At 38.0% G+C, this 19,729-nt stretch overlaps 1 protein-coding gene and 1 non-coding gene across 2 annotated transcripts in view; one reads left to right on the top strand and one right to left on the bottom strand.

Annotated features, from left to right (window-relative positions):
- The window catches only part of kat7b (K(lysine) acetyltransferase 7b), a 56,837-nt gene extending 43,238 nt beyond the window's left edge, over window positions 1-13,599 (top strand). Inside the window, exons 14-16 of the mRNA XM_069904680.1 lie at window positions 485-631; window positions 6,501-6,607; window positions 11,977-13,599. Of these exons, the coding sequence (XP_069760781.1) occupies window positions 485-631; window positions 6,501-6,607; window positions 11,977-12,078 (356 nt within the window). The 3' untranslated portion in view covers window positions 12,079-13,599. The remainder of the gene's footprint in view (window positions 1-484; window positions 632-6,500; window positions 6,608-11,976) is intronic.
- A 5,558-nt stretch (window positions 13,600-19,157) lies between these two features.
- Window positions 19,158-19,259, bottom strand: LOC138747812 (U6 spliceosomal RNA). The gene has a single exon (XR_011347673.1). It is a non-coding gene; the product is annotated as a U6 spliceosomal RNA (small nuclear RNA).
- Window positions 19,260-19,729: the final 470 nt, after the last annotated feature.

The following is a 19,729-nucleotide window of genomic DNA, read 5'->3' as shown; positions in this document are numbered from 1 at the left end:
ACGTGGACTTTTTACCCCCTCCATAAATCTTCGTCCGCGAAGCCAAGCCAAAGAAAAGAAAGAAAGAAGATATTAAGGGCCATACTTTCTGGCCCAGATTCCCCTTCCCACATGTTGCATATTTTGAAAAATATTTTTGATTTTTCTGAATTGATCTATTTGGCCCTCTCATTTATTTGAAAGATGATTTTTTTGTTAGGAGTAACTCTATGGTACAAATCTAGATTGTTTAATGTTTCTTTTGACAAAAGCTGTCATTTTTTACTTTGTTGGATTGGCAAAAATTCCACAGACACTTTTCATCTACAAATCATTACAAAAACTGCTTTAAATGCAAGTACTATTTATTTAAGGCTTATTAAATGTGGTAAATGTGAGAAGCAAATAATAATTTGTGCTATATTAAATGTGAATTTGAAAAGTTCTTCATATACCAAATTGGTTTACTCTCGTAATGCATGTTTTGTTTTCATTCTTGGGAAAGGTTATTTGTTGTCTAAGGTAGAAGAAAAAGTTGGTTCACCAGAGCGTCCTCTGTCAGATCTTGGGCTCATAAGCTACCGCAGCTATTGGAAAGAAGTGTTACTACGTTATTTGCACAACTTCCAGGGCAAAGAAATTTCAATCAAAGGTAAAAATGATATTTGGACCTAGATAATTGATGTGTCACACTTAAACAGGATTTTATGTTTGTTGTTTTACATTGCAGCAATTTCATTATTTTCCTGTTCCAGATTGTTTATTATTAGTAGAATTCATCAATTTTATTCAGTACATTTTAAAATGTATTATTATGCATATTGCATCCTGCAGAGTATTTTCTAGTTGTGTTGTGATCTTAATTTTATGTTCTTGGCCTCAATAACAAATACTTTTTCCATATATCTGAGGTCACAACTGCCCTCGCCCTCCCTGCAGCATATAAATTCAAACCCAGGCCAGCAGTACTGCATATACCATATTTGACAACATATAAGACCCTAAGGGCATACAAGGGACCCCCCTCCCCCCCAACTATCAGCAGGGAATATTAAGCATTTTTTTGTGTATTTACAAGTAAGCTGAATGTTTTTAATTTAGTTCTCACTCACTTTGCTGTGCGGCTCTCCTCAGCATGCAGTCCCCACCAGAAATCGGCAGGTGTTTGCAACTGGGTTCCTCCTGCATCTCTTGTGCTGCTGGCGGGGGCCACCATGGTCAGCCTTCTCACTGGGGTAAGTGAGCGGTGGCGGCGGCTCTGGAATTAGATGAATTTCCTCGGAGCTGGAGGGCTGACCTGGTGCACATGGAGCCTCTCCCAGCAGGAAAAACTGTGCTCCCTCTGCACCCTTGCTCCTTTGGTCACCTGCAGCTCCTCAACTATCTTCTGAAGCAGCAGTGTGACCATGGCACTATCCATTATGCACACCACCAGCTGTGGGTCAGGCTGTCGTTTCTCCCTGGCAATATTAAGTGTCCAATTACTACCGCACATAGGCCTGCTGGGAAACTGCGGCTGGCAAACAGGAGGCCGGTTCTCCATGTAACAGCTCACCATCCCCCCAGTGCGGGCAGCAGGAGAAGCTGAGACATGGCCACATGTCCAAGGGAATCCAATAGAATGAAATTGGTGCCTGGAATCTCACCTGTCTGCTTTGACTGACATCCTGAGATACCCAAGCCTTTGCTTGCTAGAAGAACCTAATCAATTTCACCTGCACATACACGGCAGTATCGCTCATGATATGCAATGTACGGATCACGCTAATTTTGACTTCGCATACAAGACCTGTGGGATATTTATCAGCCAATTTTTAGGGGATAAAAATGGGTCTTATGTGCCATCAAATATGGTAATTGTAATTCCCTCCTTGAAATTGGCTAACTTGATTTACACTGATGATTAGATTTAAGTCACGGACTTGGATTTTTATCGACAAGGGAAACTTAGAAATTTATGACCAGATCAATTCTGGTTAAATGATACTATGTGTGGTTCCCAGTTTTCTTCCTTTATTATTTGAGGTTCAATATGTTACTAAATGGAGAACAGGACAAGGAAACTGAAAAGTTGCTATCTTAAAATATTTAAAACTTACTTAAAATTTCATTGCCAAGTTCTCTGAAGTAGATCTTCTGTGCCTATAATTTGAAAGGTGGTATAGAAAGAAATAATGAGGTTCAACATATTAAAAAAAAAACTCCTTTAAAATGGAAGGAAGATAGGAAAGGCAAAAATCGGGTGGAGCATATTGTTACAAGATCAAACCAGCAACCACAAAGAAGACATATCATAAAGATTAACAATTACTTTATTAACAAAGAATTCACCTTCAAACTTTAATTCAAAATCCCCCCCTTTTATAACAATGCCCTCTGTGCAAATCTCTATAACAGTATAAAACTAATAAATTCCCCAGCTTAAATATAACATGTAATCAAAGTCTAAGTTATATTTCCAACCAGCCCACAGAAAAAAACAGACACAAAACTCATAAAAATTCGATCTCAACCAAAGAAAAGATTAAAAAAAACAGAATTCAGTTTGTTTGGTAAACTGAACCCAAAAGATCTTTGAGAGAGAGAGAGAGCACAAAATTCCAAGTTGTCTTGTATTGGTTGCAGAGAGAGGAACAAATGGCTTGATCCGGATCCTTCTGGCTGCCTTCGGAATGTTCATCTCTTTTAAAATGCCCAACATGCTAAACTGTCCTCCAGACCATGACTCATGCTCCGGGCCTTCTTCCACCCAGTGGTGGTTTATCGTCCAAGTCCAGAAATTTTTAAATCATTTTCTGTACGTGCTCAGTCCGTTTCCCACTCTCTCAGCAGTCCACCGTCACCTTGGCTCTCCAAGGCAAACTGTCACTTTTTAACATAAAACTACACAACACATAGGCCAATACACTCTAACAATATGTGCACATGAAATGTATGGATATGCCAGCTTCAGAATTTACTATATAAATATAATTGGTTGCTGAGTATTTTGCTATTCTTGGAGCAATGGTTTTTGGAAGCTAAGGGCTGAAAAATGTCAATTTATTTAAAAATCAGATTTCAATACAATTATAATTATTTTATAAAATAACATGAAATATTGTCTATAAGGTTTGTAATCAGCATTAATTCTCATGGAGCAGCTAAATATCAGAAGGCTGAAGCCAAGTTTTCTGCAATCATGATGTTGTAGAACATTATTTATCAGGGTCTTGGACTAATTGAGCCTTATCACCCTCGTAATAACCATCATGATGTTTGCTTTCCCAACTTTGGGAACATTTGGTTTGCCTTGCAGCTATTAGTTCATGATTTAGGTATTTGCATGATATATGGGAGGGTATACTACAGCAGCCATTTTTCAAAAAGCCTTTACATAGGATGTTATTGGTGCTCAGTATTCCTGAATCTGAAGTACAAAATATTTCTCAAGACTTTTTCATTGTTAAAACTGATTTGATGGGTCTCGAGCAATTTTGTTTTTGCCTGTAATTGTTTTCGCTTTGGGGTCCAAATTTATTGCTGGATGTATTGAATTATCTGTGTGCTTGAAAAATATTATTTCTGTTGAGATGGATAGCTTAAAATGTAAATAAGCTATTTTGTTAACAAATTTGATAAAGGTAGACAATTCATTACAAATTATTCAAATAAGATGTGAACAGAATTCAAACAGAAAATACTGGAAATACAAAGCAAGATGCAATGCAAATGAAAGGGAGAAAACATTTCCCTCTCTCCATAAATGTTGCTTAATTTGAATATTTCTGGTATTTTCTGTTTTGTTTCAGATTCTAACATGCAGAATTTTGGTTTTGTCTCACCATAAAGAACTTTATAGAACATAGAACAATGCAGCACAGGATCAGGCCCTTCAGCCTACAATGTCCATGTCAAGCTAATCTCTGCAGCTTGCATATGATCCATAATCCACTATTCCCTGCATATTCATTTTACATCCAAACATCTCTTCAATGCTGCATTGATTTGCCTTCCACCACTGTGCCTGGCACCACATTCCAGATACCTACCTCTCTGTGTATTTAAAAAAAAAAATACTGACCTATATCCTGGAGACAGCACTAGAACAGGTCTTGCCTCAACTTGTCCCATTTTCCTGAGTTCTTCCCCTATCCCAATGATCCTTGGCACTTGAGAACTGCAGGTACTGAAATCTGGAGCAAAAAACAATATGCTGGATTTCAGGTAATAAGCTCCAATTACAGGTCATGAGCCCCTTCTCTCTTCCAAGCTACTTCTGTCCCTCCTGTTCTTTTCTCCCTGCTACACCTTGGTTCCATCTGGTCCCATTGTCCTTCACCTCCCCTCTCATCTTTCATTCTACCAGTATTATCACTTTTTTAAACATTTAGACTTTCCACAAGCCCATGCTGCCCAATTACACCCAATTCACCTACAACCCCAGTACATTTTGAATGGTGGGAGAAAATTGGAACACCTGGATAAACCCATGCAGACACAGGGAAAATGTGCAAACTCCTTACAGAACAGTACTGGATTCAAACCCTGGTTACTGTGACAGCTTTTCACTAACTGTGCTGCCCTGATCTTATCAGAATCTTAACAGATTTTGCCTCTATCTATCATCCCCACTCCACCCCATTGTTGCTGCTCAACACATTTCTACACCAGGCTGTCTATGTACTCTGTTTGAAGAAGATCTCTCAGATCCCTAGTACTGTAAATCTATACCCTAAAATAGCTTTCCTACTCTGAGAAGACTATGACAATTTAAATTTTAAAATTTAAAATTTAGACCTGTTTCTCCTTACAAGCCCATGGCCTCCCAATAATACTCAATTGACCTACAATCCCCTGTACATTTTGAAGGATGGAAGAAAACTGGAGTTCCTGGAGAACTTACAAACTCCTTACAGACAGCGTGAGATTTTAACCCAAGTCCCGATCGCTGGTGCTGTAACAGCGTTGTGCTAAATGCTGGTACCTTATCTATGTCCCTCATTAATGTTATAAACCTCCACACAACACAACAGTGATTCTCAACCTTTTTCTTTCCACTCACATCCATTTTAAGTATTTCCTATGCCATCAGTGCTCTGTGATTTGCAAGGGGTTGCTTAAGGTGGTATGCGGGTGGAAAGAAAAAGTTTGAAAACGACTGTTTTAATCGTACCTAATTGACTCATTAAGTGCACGCACTGTTTCATAACTCCCAAGGAATGGGCCCATGACAACTTTTCTCAAGCAAAATGTTTCCGTAACTATTTGGTCTAGAGCAGTGATTCTCAACCTTCCCCTCCTACTCACGTACCATCTTAAGCAATCTTCTTACTAATCACAGAGCACTTATGGCATAGGGATTACTTAGTGGTATGTAAGTGGAAAGAAAAAGGCTGAGAGTCACTGCTCTACAAGGTCCCTTCTTGCCCTAATCTCCAGAGAGAAATGTCCCACCTGATAACTCCTTTAAAATTTCCTCCTCTCACCTTAAATGAAAACCCTCTAATATTTGACATTTTTAGATTTTGTTGTCTCCCCTGCTTATGCCTCTCATAATATTATTGTCTTCCATCAACTTCTATTGCTCCAGAGAAAATAACCCAATTTGTCCAACTTCTCCTTGAAGCTCACATTCCCTCATCCAGGCAGCACCACGAATGATCTCTTCTATACCCTTCCAAAGCCTCCTCATCTTTCCTGCAGTAGAGTGACCAAAATTCCATGCGAAGTTTTAAATAGATGTCACATGATTTCCTTGTGGCCACCACTGCACCCATGGTGCGGTGTCAAATGAAGGGAAGCCTGCCCAATGTCACCTTCTCAGGATGATCAAATTGATTGACAGATCCCTCTGGACAACAGTCTTTTTGGGGTCCTGCCATTAACTGCACACTTTCCCTTTACTTTTGACCTCCTAAATTGCAACACTTTCTACTTTCTCAGATTAAACTTCATCTGCCATTTTTTTTTTAAACCCATATTTCAAACTGGTCTATAACCTGTTGTATCCTTTCATTGGTCTCTTGCATTGTCAGCAGCTTCTACCAATTTTTGTGTCACCTATAAATTTGCTAACCCTCCCATCTACATTTAATTCCCAGTCATATGTATGAACACCTCTGGTCATGGACCTCCAGCCAGTTTAACACCCTCTTCTGCTACCATCTGTTTTCTACGGTCAAGCCAATTCTGAATCCAAACTATCAATTTAGTTTTGTCCACTGCAAAATGAACAAAAATTCTCTGATACCTTTTTTGTTTGAAGACTTAATCCAACAAACGATCTTATGTGCATGATCCATTCCCAATACAAATTGAACTAACGTGGCAATTTGAGTATTGAGTCAAAGCCACATCTAATTTAATTATAATGAAACATGTGGAAGAGCTCCCGGTAGGCACTATGCACGTAGCATTTTCTTTCAGATAGCTATATTGACTCTGCGTGCAATATATACTCTTTTATTTGAAAAGCTCAATACACAGGCATTTCTTATTCAATGTAGCCACCTGATCATTTACCAAACTTTTTTTTTCAGAAATAAGTCAAGAAACTGCCGTTAATCCTGTGGACATTGTCAGCACCCTTCAGGCATTGCAAATGCTGAAATACTGGAAAGGAAAACATCTGGTTTTAAAGCGACAAGTAAAAAAAAAAAAAAAAAAAATTCCATTAATAGCATAGATTATATCATTTTTTTCGTATCAAATGCAAAGTAGAAATAAGGCACTTATCAATATTTTGCAAAAGATATGGGACAAAATAAATTAGTGAACATTTATTATATGCATGTTAGCAGATTTATAATGAGGTAATGCACACCATCTTGTGATCCTTGAGTGAAATTTGATGAAACCAATGAAAAAGTTTGTATTACTATTTAAAAAGAAGTGGTCATGGAAAAGGATTGAATGTATTTGTGCCTTTCACATGTCTTAAAGTCCTTCTGAATCAATAGATTACACTTGAATAATCACTAATTTTCATATGTAAGCATATTTAGTAGTCAATTTCCTGTAAAGAAAATCGATAAAAGTTTCTGTTGAACTTTAATTTTTTGATTGGTATTTGTTAGGGATCAAAGGAACTCCCCTGGGTTTCTTTTTTTAAATTATTTTTTTTTACACTGTGAACCATATCAACCAAAATATGTACAAAACTATCTCATTAAATTTACACAGTGGTCTTTTCTCCCCTTCCCCCCCCCCCTTACCTCCCTCCCCTCTACCCACCCCCCATAAATATTCAACATGTACAATACAATAAAAACAATATTTTCACACAAAGGAAGACAAACAAGAAAAATGCATCATCTATTCATTACACACTCTTCTTATCATTTTCATTCTCATTTTAGGGGATGGAGGTCATTGGCAAGCTCTCTCATGTTTGGTTCCCATATTTATTCAAACATTGTGACTTAATTTTTTTAAATTATATGTTACTTTTTCCAATGGAATACATTCATTCATTTCCATGTACCATTGCTGTATACTCATGCTCTCTTCCATTTTCCAAGTTGACATTTTACATTTTTTTGCGATTGCTAAGGTTATCATAATGTTTTGTTTTTTTTGTTTTGTTTTTTTTGCGCACTTTATCCAATTTGAGGCCTAATTCTCTACTTCTTATGTTACTTAAAAGAAATATCTCTTTTTTTTTGGTATGTTTGTAATTTTATTTAGTATCTGATTTAATTCTTCCCAAAATGTTCTTGCATACGTTCTCTTTTTCGCTTCTTTGCCTCAAGGGGGATGGCCCTTTTCCCCCTTTTCATCTCTTAGTTTTCTCTTATTATACTTAATATACGACAACACATTTAAGACATAAAGTACCCCCGCAGTTCCCACATCCACTAATACCTTAACCCCAAAAGTTTCTCTCTTTTTTCCCCCCCCCCCCCCCCCGAGTTGCCCCATACCCCTTGCCGGGCAACCACAACTCCCCTTTTCATTTGGGTTGCGATCTTGTATGCAGCGTCAACTGATTTTGCAGTGACGGTTATTCCCCCTCCACCCAGCCCTATCCAGAAAACACTTGTGTCTGGGTAAAAAAAATATTTTTTGATTCTTGTATTCCAATGGTTTATTATTTTTAATTTTATTCCTTGCCTGCTCCAGTATATTTTCTCTTGTCGTATATCTCAAAAATTTTACTAAGATGGATCTTGGTTTTTGATGTGTCTGTGATTTGGGAGCTAGTGTTCTGTGTGCCCTTTCTATTTCCATTTCTTCCTGCATTTCTGTCATTCCCAGGACCTTCGGGATCCATCCTTTTATAAATTCCTTCATGTCTGTGCCTTCTTCACCCTCCTTCAGGCCCACTATTTTTATGTTGTTTCACCTACTATAATTTTCACATATCAATTTTCTGAGATAACAACTCTTGTGTCTCTTCAGTTTTTTTTTGTCACTTTCTTCCAATTTTTCTCTTAAGCCATTTACTTCCATTTCCTGCTCTTCCACACATTCTACTCTTTTCCCTATTTCTGTCATTACCAGTTCTAACCTTTGCATTTTTTTCTTCTGTTCTTTTCATTTTTCTTTTAATTGCATTAAACTCTACTGATAACCATTCTTTTCGTGATCTCATTTGTTCTTCAAACAAGACTTTATCTATATTTTGTTCATCAGTTTTACCTTCTATTTCTCTGTGAAGATCATGGTCATCTTCTTCTGTGTTTGTGTCTTCTTTTTCTCTTCTTTGTCTGTGTATCTTCTGTTTTTCCTGATGAGCTGCTTGTATCTCTTTGTCGGGCCTCTTCTTGCTGGGCCTCTTGTTGCTGTTCCTCCCCTCTTGGGCTGCTCGACTCTTGTGCTTCTTGACGTTGGTCTTCTTGTCGATTTTCCTCCGTCTGTCTTCCACGTCTGTTTCATCGCACCCTCTTCTGCTGTCTTCCTTATCCTCCAGATGAGAACTCTGGTGTCAGGAGTCTCTCAGCTGCTTGGTCTGTGACAGCCCGCTCCTCTACTGAGCGCCCCTCCTGCCAGTGCCCTCTTTCTCCTCTGATTACACAGTGCGCACTTTTGTTGGGCTCCGAGAGCCATTTTTGTAGTGTACCGGCTGATGGGGCTCGACTCTGCAGGGCAGATACTGACCTCGAGTGTCGGGCACTCCTCGTCACCACAGTGTCCTATTCCTTCCTGCAGGTAAGTCCTTCTCCGGCGACTCTTTTACTTTTTTTCCAGCAGTTCTTACTTTCTCCTTGGAAGCCATCTTCTTTCTCTTCTCTGTATCTTTATCTTCTATTTCTTGTACTTTATTTCTGTTATGCTTTGCTTTTTCCTGACTTTTTTTTCTTATTTTCCTGGAGAGGGCTGGTTTTCCTGAACGGCCACTACTCCATCACGTGACTCCCCCTCCTCTGGATTTCTTCAAGTTGTGTGTTTTCTTTGAGATATTTTAGAATTGGTAAGTGGGATCAGCTACTGCAGGAAAGATGATACTTTAAGCACTGCTTCGCAATATTACATTGACTGAAGAGATCACATTATAAAATGGCATTTCAACATTGAATCTGGTGACTGAATCCAGCCCAAAACAAACCTCAACAATAATAAAGATAAAATTGCTGTGAGGCATCTGAGTAGGGTGCCTGCTGTAATCAGGGGTAGTGGCGACGGGGAGGAAATGGCTTCAAGCCTGGGTTTCATTTAATATGGAGTAACAGTGGAGGATGAGGGTGTTTAGGGCTATAAATGAAGATGGTGATGTGGGAGGAATTGCCTTATCCTAAGCCAGCATTTTAGTATTAAAATATAATTAAAGGAGAAATTCCCAATGATGGAGATCCAGGTTTATCTGCAGCCCTCCATCGTGACTCTTGTGCAGGGAATGCTGTAATGATGTGAATGCCCAATTGCATTTCCAAAGTGATGCTAAGCAATTTTGCAAATGGTTGATTTCACAATTCGTTCTATGTGAAGTTAATTTTCAGTTAAGTAACAGCATTGCGCTAACCACTCTGGTAACCGTGCTGCCCTTAAGCACAGCTATCTAAAACGAAAGTGTTCTAATTGTTGAGTAATTTGCAAATATTTTATTTCTTGAAACAAAACTCCATGACCTGGAACTCAACACCCCACTATGTAATTGGATCCTGGATTTCCTCACCTACAGACCACAATCAGTGAGGATTGGTAAGAACTTCTCAAGTACCAGAACAACACAGGGCTGCTTCACGTGACTCTGTGGCTCGGTACGACAGCAACGCTATCAAATTCGCTGACAATATCACAATAGTGGGCTGTATAAAAAGGGGCAGTGAGTCAGCGTACAGGAGGGTGATTGAAAAGTTGGCCGAACAGTGCACCAACAATAACCTTGCACTCAATGTCACCAATACCAAGGCATCAGAAAGGGAAAACCAGATGTGTACAATCCAGTGATCTTCACAGGATCAGAGGTGAAGAGAGAGAGCAAATTTAAGTTCTTGGGAGTCACTACCTCAGGATATTTCCTGGACCCAACAAACTAATGTAATCGCGAAGAAAACACGTCAGCACTCTAACTTCAGTAAGAGAGTTTGCAGAGATTTGGTATAACATCGGAAACCCTGGCAAATTTCGACAAATGTGTGGTAGAAAGTGTGCATCGCAATCTAGTATGGGGGACATCAATCCCACTGAGTGAAAAGCCCTGCAAAAATAGTGGACACAGCCCAGGACATCACAGACAAAACCCTCCTTACCATCGAGAACATCTACAGGGAAAGCAGCAATCCTTAAGGATCCACACCACCCTGCACACGCTTTTGTTCTTGCTGCTGCCATCAGGAAAGAGGTCGAGGTGCCACAAGACTTACACCACCAAATTCAGGAACAGCTGCTCCCCCTCCACCATCCGACTCCTCAACAACTAACTCATCAGAGACTTATCTGTTTACAATTCTTTATCTGTTTACATGTATAAGCTGTGTGACCAATAAGTGGTAATTCTGCCTCGCCCGCAGGAAAAAGAATCTCAGGGTTGTATGTGACGTCGTGTACGTACTCTGACAATAAATCTTGAATCTGAAACGCTATGATGAACATTTTTAGGTCATTCCACATCACCAGAAAGATATCCTGGCACTTCATTCCGTGAAGCGTCCTTGTGCACCCGATGCAATTTTGACATCAGTCTCTTGTAATGTTATTCCTTCTGCATCATAACTTTAACTCTTTGAGGAAAATTTTTAATTCCTATATCTATGAGCAACCAGGAATAGTATTTATGTCACAGTACTAGACTAGAATTTTGGTGAGGCAAATCTGTAACCTGCAAGCTTTTTCTTCTCCAGTACCACCAAATTTTTAATTTTTTTTTAAGACATACAGCACGGTAACAGGCCTTTCCAGCCCACAAGCCTATGCAACCCAGGTATTTCAATTAACCTGCAACCCCGGTATGTTTTAAGTGTGAGAGGGAACTGGAGCACCCGGAGGAAATCCCTGCAGAAACTTTTTTTTTTTTTATTTTATTTTTTTTTTTCCACACCATAAACCACATTAACCATGATACATTGAAGAACGTACAAACAGCACCGGGTTCGAACCTGGGTTTCTGGCTCTGTAATAGCCTTACACTAACTGTGCTGTCCCTGGATCTGAACTTGGTCCCTGACATATATTTTCATATTGGCGAAGGGCAAAACCTTTTCACTTTGTTTATTTGGGTGCACTAGGCTTGGCAGGAAACATGAAAGTCTGCAGATGTCTGCTTTTTCTCATACATTGAAGAAGAGCTCAGACCTAAAGCATTGGTAGTGTATCTTTACTCCTATGGACGCTGCGTAACCTACTGAGTCCCTCCGGTATTTTTATGATTTTATTAGCATATTTATTTGCACACATTTCTATTTTCAGTTAACTCAATTTTTGATGCAGAAACTTAGGTTGGTTAATAATTCATTGATTTTTTTTTTGAATTGCCATTTGGCAAATTGGGTGCTATGACTGGATAGCCATGCAGCATTCCTCTTTACTGGTGCAACAGCTTTCACGCAACTGCCCTCTCTCTCTGTTTCACTTTAGGATCTAATAGACGAGTGGCTGGCCAAAGAAGCAAAGCGAACAAATGGAAATAAAACCATAGACTCCAGCTGTTTGAAGTGGACACCACCAAAAGGAACTTGATTGGTCATTGTTTCTATCTCAGTGAAGGCATCTCCTTTTAACAGCCAGTGAATGCAAAGCAGAAGACCCAATTTCAAATCTATAGCCTTACATGGTATTCATTGTTGACCTGCAAAGGGCATAGTTAAGCGTACTACCCCAGCAAATGTAGAATTGTGCTTTAATCCCATTTGTTGTTTGTGGTAGCATTTCCACCAAGCAGCTTGACACATGTTGTTAGGAGAGACAAATGGGCTTGAAATTTATAGTTTATACAATCTGAAATGTATCAAAACAATCACAAGCTGTCATGCTTTGTTTATTTAAAAGTTTGTGTTTTTTGAATTTTCTCTGAAATGTTCAGCTTTGGTCCTGAAGGGTAGAAGATTTTTATATGTCAAAGATGAATAAATCAGGGGGGTGCAGTCCCTGTTTGGATTTTTAAGAGTATTTGTTGGATATGCCACTTCAAATTTTTAAAATATTTTAAGTAGGAATCTTCTTAAGTTGTGTTTTCAATGCTTGAATTTGCTCTTTAAAATAAACTGGATTTCATGAGTTGGTACCTTTTCTGGGTGGTTGGAAAACAGCAGGGAAGTAGAGTGCAATGTTCAGCCCGTTTATCGGACTGATGAGCTATTGCTAGTTACTTCAGCCCGGCAGTCACCTTCAACTGGTGTGTTGCAAATGGCATTCAAATTTACATGGAGGCTACGTGTCAAATCCTGTTAATGTTTCAAGGTAGCATCTTACCTTCTTGACAGAAAATGTACTTCCCAAACCTCAAATTTTCCTTGCTCCACCATATATTAAAAGGCACAATATAATAAGGGAAAATTGTGTTTGAATCTCCTAAAATACATAGACAATTCAAATTGTGAAGCCCTTGGGAAATCCATGTAATATTAGAATAGTCATTCCTATCATAATCAGTGGGAGGTAAAATGGAGATAATAAAATTCTGCAGTGTTTTAAAATGTACTCGCGCCTTGACGTAGAAAACATAAGCATTCCATCCTTCCCTCCAACTGGGGATGCATATTATAGGCAAATTTAACATGTTTAAATAGTACACAAACAAATCTCAATCCAAATGTGGGAATGCATGTTATATATGTGAAGCTTTATATTGAAAAAAATATTGTTACAGACAAACTGGTTTTTGCTGGTGGAAGTTCATAGAATTTCTATAAAACTGGCCCATTTTACTCTTTTAAAGATGTAAACTTTTGAATGGAGCTGTATTTGGTAATGTAGTACGCACAGTTGTCACGTGGTGTTTTAACACTCTTTTAAAGTTATATCACTGACAGCTAAATTTAGCACTAAACAAAAGCTTGCCGTCTTTGTAAATGGAGCCTTGTTTGGTCTGAATAGAAGGGTATCTGTTTTGCCCTTTAGGATTGAACCCGGGTACACAATTAGTCAGCTGACATTGCTGTGCCAAAGTTAGAGTTGAGGAACATTGCTTCATTACTTGTTGTACCAAATGTGATGTAATGCCTTCTGTACCTGCTTATAAATAAAGCATGTTGTACAGTGTGTTTTCAACAGTTAATGATTTTTTTTTTGTTAGATGTAAATAACCTATATATTCCAAAGAATTAAAAGTTCATATGTGATTGCCAAGTGTTTTGGATTTCAGCTTTGGTATCTGGTAAATCATTAATGACTTTCCATATACTAATATTAAGAATTAAAACTGCTTGTGAGTCACATATTAAAAAAAAAACGATGGAGGGGAAGGAAATGGACAAAAGTTAGTTGGCAATCCAACATGACAATTTTTCTGATTTTCGATAATGAATTGAGTAACATGACTCAAAGGACTGTGCATAGAAATATTATGTACTAGGGCATCTTGCTAATTTATTTAAATGATTTTCTGCAAAGATGAGGGTATTTGCTTTCAGTGAATGTATTGTTCTTTACAGTACAGAGTGATTGTTCAAAATAGGTCCCAAAACTGGGTTTTGTAGTCATAAAAGCCTTTGGAGTTATACTGTTAGATTATTTAATATGTAATTATAGATCAGGATAATTTGTTTCGATAATGTGAATTGCTGGATATGATTCCACAAGAGGTGACTTTTCTTGAGACTTTAATCATTCTGCATGATGAAAAGTGGGCTGTATGTATTTGCATTTATCTGAAGTCCAGTCTCGACATTTCATCAGTCTCCCAACAGATTTATAAAAATGTAATGCTAATAAATACTAGGTTAGAAATCAGACAGTTATTTGCAATTTGTGATTTTTTTTTCCAGCGAAGTGAGAGGATGAATTGGCATGGTTGAAACGGAGTACTGTATTAAATTAACAAGTACAAAAATAACCTTTACAATTTCAGCTGTAAGAACAAAAATTGGGTTATTTTGACATGTAAAAAGATGCAAATGTTAAGAAGGGTGAATGTATCATATAAAAACCTAAAATGAAGCATTGCTGTTGGTGCAAAATGTGAAAGTAATAAAACGTGCATTATTTTAACACAAGAAAGTGATGAGAGCTCCAACAATTATAATGGTGTTCAAAGGGGTGACAAAAACAAACCTCTGAAAGATGGAAGTTTTAATTCCACTGGGCTTAAGAAAGGTCTTGGTATTGTAATATTACAAAATTAAATAGATATTACTAAAAATTATTTCATTTGCAAGCAAGGTTCAAAAATAATAAATTCCAAGGTTTGAATGTTTTCCTGCAAAAAGGAAAATGAAATGTAACTTAGAATTATAAATGGACTTGCTGGAGAGCAGCAGAGAGCGAGCAAACTATGAAACAATTCAGAGTTGATGATCCTACCTGGTCAATGCATGTCTCTTATATAAAATCAATTATAAATTTGACCATTTGCACCAGTTAATATTAGAAGAAGAAAAATCGTGTTCTGCTTGGACCAGTAAGTAAGTAAGTACAACAATAAGCGTAAAAATTCCAGAAAGCTTTTTTTTAATCAAACTTGGGCATGTAGGATTTTTAAATTGTGTATTTTGAATTGGGTTAAACCATGGTTACGATTAATAAATCAACCAAGAATTGCTTATTCGAAGAATTGAATTAAACTGAAAGTAGGCTTAGGGTTTTTTAATTTTTAAAATTTAGAGTACCATACCAGTCCACGAGCCCATATTTCCCAATGTACCAATTAACCTACAAACCCCCTTTTGAGGAACAACAATGGTTCTATATAATTTTATGGTCTTAACTCAATTAACATATCTGAGCTAGTTTCATTATTAAAGATTATTTTGATGAGACAGAGAAAACTGAAGGATGAGCTGGAAAAAAAAACCATTCAATATCTTCATTCTAGGAATCCTCTATTGCCCTGTCTCTGGTTTCCAACACTCCCTTCCCCTTAACCTGCTCATTAGCCCAACACCTTCTGTTTCCCCCCCCCCCCCATGCATTCCCCCTTCCATAACCTTTTCCATCGCCCCTTCCCCGATGAAGGTGTAACATGCATCTCCGTAATGCTAAAATTATGACGATGGCATTGAAAGACCCAGGAGTCTCAGGTTTCAAATTAATTAACTAATTCAGAAGTGCAATTAAAAATTAAAATATTGAACGTTATAAGCAAAGTTACAAGAATAGGAATCAAGATCAAATGCTAACAATCCTAAGGAGTCTTTCTAAAGCACCCCAAATCTGAAATGTGGATTGCTCATTTCTCTCCGTGACTTTGTATCCTTCCAGCTTCTCACTTTTAGTTCAATAAAGTTTTGATCGCTGGTGTGAGTGCAAAGGATTAACAGCTGGTCCCAAGATTTTGAGTTTTGAATTCTTAGGAAGGATGAGGGTAACTGGGATTCTAAAATAGTTTTAGATAATTTTCTGAAAAGTAGATTTCTAGATATATACAAGATTGTAAATGGATGTAAAATATTAAATTGATAGTGAAAGTAAATTTGGTGGAAATGCAGGCAATTAAACCATTTAAGAGCAAGTTGACAGGATGGATTTGTTTTTTTTTAAAAAAGCCTTTCTCAGCTGTGATTATTGTGACTTCTAACAGCAAAGGTGATCTGAGATTTTATGGTACGGGGGTTCCTCAAAAGACCCTCGTCTGCCCATAAATTTTGTAATTAAGGTTTTGCATCTATCAAGGTGCAGAATATGAGATGGGAGATTAACCTCATTCATTAAATAAACATGTCAAGTATTGAATCATGCTGAATTACTTAAGTTGTCCTTTCTGTAGTTCACTAAACAAAGCTTGTAAATTGCAATAACATTTGTTCCAGGTTTTTGCTAATTAATTTTGTTTTCAATTGATCAGAAATGGCCAAAGTTGACCTTAAAATGTGCAATTACTGCCATGGTTCAGAAACCGCATAAGAGGCCAGACCAGGTGTGTTCAAAATGGAATTGAAAATTTCAATAGTCCTCTGAAGTTGAAATGGTGAATATGTGCACCTACTTCTTCCAATGCTCCAAGTGTTGCCACGGTTACTCTTCCACAGATGCATTTTGCTGCATTAAAGGTAACTGAGCTGTTGTCATTCTCTTCTATTGCAGTTTGGAGAGAGTAGCAAGCCAAATTTCTGCGCTTAGATCAAAGATCACATGGTCAAGATGGCACTTGATTGGGCTTTCAGCATGCTTGATTGGAGAAATTGACTTAAGGATAACTTTTTTCGGTCTTGCACAAGTTTCAATCATCAATGACATTGTTTCAAATGATATGTCATGAGGTTCAAGTAAATGTCTATTTGTGTCAACTTTGTTTCTACCCATTTCATTTGGGACTTTTGTTTCATCTTACTTTAATGCAGAATTGTATAAATGTTTAGGAATTCAAAATTTCACATTAGAAATACCAAAGGATGAACAATAGTGTAATACACAATATGGAAATAAAGGCTAAAAACACATTTGGTTCATTCCATACATTCTTCTGATAGTTAGCTCCTTAAATTCCTAATTGATAAAATATCCATGGATTCCCTGTTGACCGATGGAAATCTCTCCCCTTTCAAATTGATCGTTTCCCTCATCCCTTTGTCTTTTCCAGTGGTTTTCAGCCTTTTTCTTTCCACTCACATATGCCTTAAGTAATCCCTATGCCATAGGTGCTCTGATTAGTAGGGGATTACTTAAGGCGGTATGTGAGTGGGGGGAAAAGGTTGAGAACCACTGCTCTGGACCCCATTGTTACTGAAATATTTTGCTTGAGAAAAATTGTCAATGGCCCATTTCCTTTGGAGTTATGAAACCGTGCACATAACGAGTCAATGAGGTACGATTAAATCAGTGGTTTCAAACGTTTTCATTCCACACGCATACCAACTTAAGCCACCCCTTACTAATCACAGAGCACCTATGGCAAAGGGATTATTTAAGGTGGTATGTGAGTGGAAAGAAAAGAAATATTGAAAACACTGGTCTATACAAATGGTAGATTGAAGCAGAAATATATTGGCTCCTTCAGATGTTAAAAGTCATTGTTTATATTTTACGAACATGCATGAAATTGTTGAACTATGGCTTTCTGAGTAATGGAATAGGAGGACTTGTGTGGTGGGGGTGGTACATTGTGATAGAAACTTGGCAACTCTATAAATGAAAATGACATTTGTGTGTGTTTAATAAGCTACTCTTTGCAGACGATGCCGCTTTAATTGCCCATTCAGAGCCAGCTCTCCAGCGCATGACATCCTGTTCTGCGGAAACTGCCAAAATGTTTGGCCTGGAAGTCAACCTGAAGAATAAACATTGCAGGCAGCAGGCACTAACTGTAATGTGTAGACCGCTAACAAGTTAAGATGTCTATTTTGGCAATGTTTATAATTCTTCTTTGGCTTGGCTTCGCGGACGAAGATTTATGGAGGGGGTAAAAGTCCACGTCAGCTGCACGCTCGTTTGTGGCTGACAAGTCCGATGCGGGACAGGCAGACACGGTTGCAGGGGAAAATTGGTGGGTTGGGATTGGGTGTTGGGAAGTAGAAAAAACTGGTGATGCTCAGCATGTCAGGCTGCATCTCTGCCCAGGGATAATATTTCCAGTCGCAGACCCAAACTGGAGAAGAGAGTAAACGTAACTTTGAAGTTGCGGAAAAGATGAGCAAGGGAGCGAAGGGACTATCTCTAAACAGGAAAGTTTGCAGATGCTGTCATTGTAATGGCAGTCACTCGTCTTCAACTCCACCTTCTCCATCTGTTCCTCCTTCTTGGATCTTCTTTGACCTAACCTTTCAAGCGCAGACAAGTCTGCTTCAAAATGAGCCTCTGCTCGGATAAGCAATTCAAAACAATTGAAGGAGGAAGTGAAATTGTCCTTGTCCCAGATCTAAATGGTGAAGTGAGTTGAACTCGGGTAAAAGAAAAAAATCAAAATCTCTGAAATGTAATTATTTCTCAAGGTAAAACCAAGCTGGTTCAATTACTGAATCATTCAGTATTCAAGATGCAACAAAAATATTCTATTTACAACATGTGATTACTTCTGAAAAAGAAGTAAGCCATGTTAACAAAAGTTGCCTGAAAATATAAAGCATGCACAATCAAGTTCGACTTGCTGTTTTCAGTATCATTCATCGGTCCCTCTGGAGGTATATAGATAACACTAGAGAAAGAGGATTTTGCTTCCTGAGTGTTTTTTTATGGATTTGGGGCTGTTGATCATGAAAATCACCGTAAAAATTTCCTTATGTACCTTTTTTTCCCCCAGATAGAACCTATTTTTGTGATTTCCTGTCCTATTTTAAGTCTGCTTCAAGCTACAAAACCATGAAAAGCAACGTGTCATTGAAAATCCATATTCTGCATTTGCATTTGGACGGACATGGTGAAAGGTTTCGCCAGGACATTGCGATTTTGGAAAAGCGGCATCGGGGCCATTGGAATCTATCAATGCTGTCCAACTATTGTTGGACACTGACACAAGAGGCATTAGATGCTGAGTACAAATGAAAATCAGCGGCAAAGCCTTTTGTATCAGTTGAACTAACACAGTGTGTCTGCATCATTAGGCGATTGAACATGCTAAATTCAATAAAACTTAATTTCATGTTTCTCCAACTTCCTACGTGATACAGCAAATCTAAAATGATCTGTGTTCAGCTTGATGTCTGAATATAAAATGGATAGGAAGTTTAAAAAATATGGAACGCTTCACGAATTTGCGTGTCATCCTTGCACAGGGGCCATACTAATCTCTGTATCGTTCCAATTTTCGAATATGTGCTGCCAATTTTCTCCTTTTGAAAAAAATGTTGTCCAGTGTTATCACCAGCTAGCCTTTCCTAATTTTGAGTTCTTGCTTGACTCTGGCCAGCGTTTGAAACTAGAACATTTACTGTAGCTCTCCAGATCCACAGCTTTAGATTTTTCTCTGCAGCTACCTATCTTACACAGAAATATGTTTCACCAAGTAATGCAAAGGGCATGGCCATTATCCTAACATGGTTGAGTGCAAATTTGGATAAAATAAATGATTATAATATGCAATTGATTTTTGGTTGTAAATGTATATGAAGTGGCAACTGTTGACTATTGAATACTAATTTTAGTTTAGGGAAACTTGCTATTAAAATTAGTAAGAAACTTAAGACTTACAGCACAATACAGACCCTTTGGCCCACGAAGTTGTACAGAACATTCCCTACCTTAGAAATTACCAGGCTTTCTCATAACCCTCTATTTTTCTAAGCTCCATGTGCCTATTCAA

Source organism: Narcine bancroftii, chromosome 12 (genome assembly GCF_036971445.1).
Source record: "Narcine bancroftii isolate sNarBan1 chromosome 12, sNarBan1.hap1, whole genome shotgun sequence".
Classification (NCBI taxonomy): Eukaryota; Metazoa; Chordata; class Chondrichthyes; order Torpediniformes; family Narcinidae; genus Narcine; species Narcine bancroftii.
The sequence above is the reverse complement of the archived record's forward strand: the minus strand, read 5'-3'. Positions and strand labels throughout refer to the sequence as shown.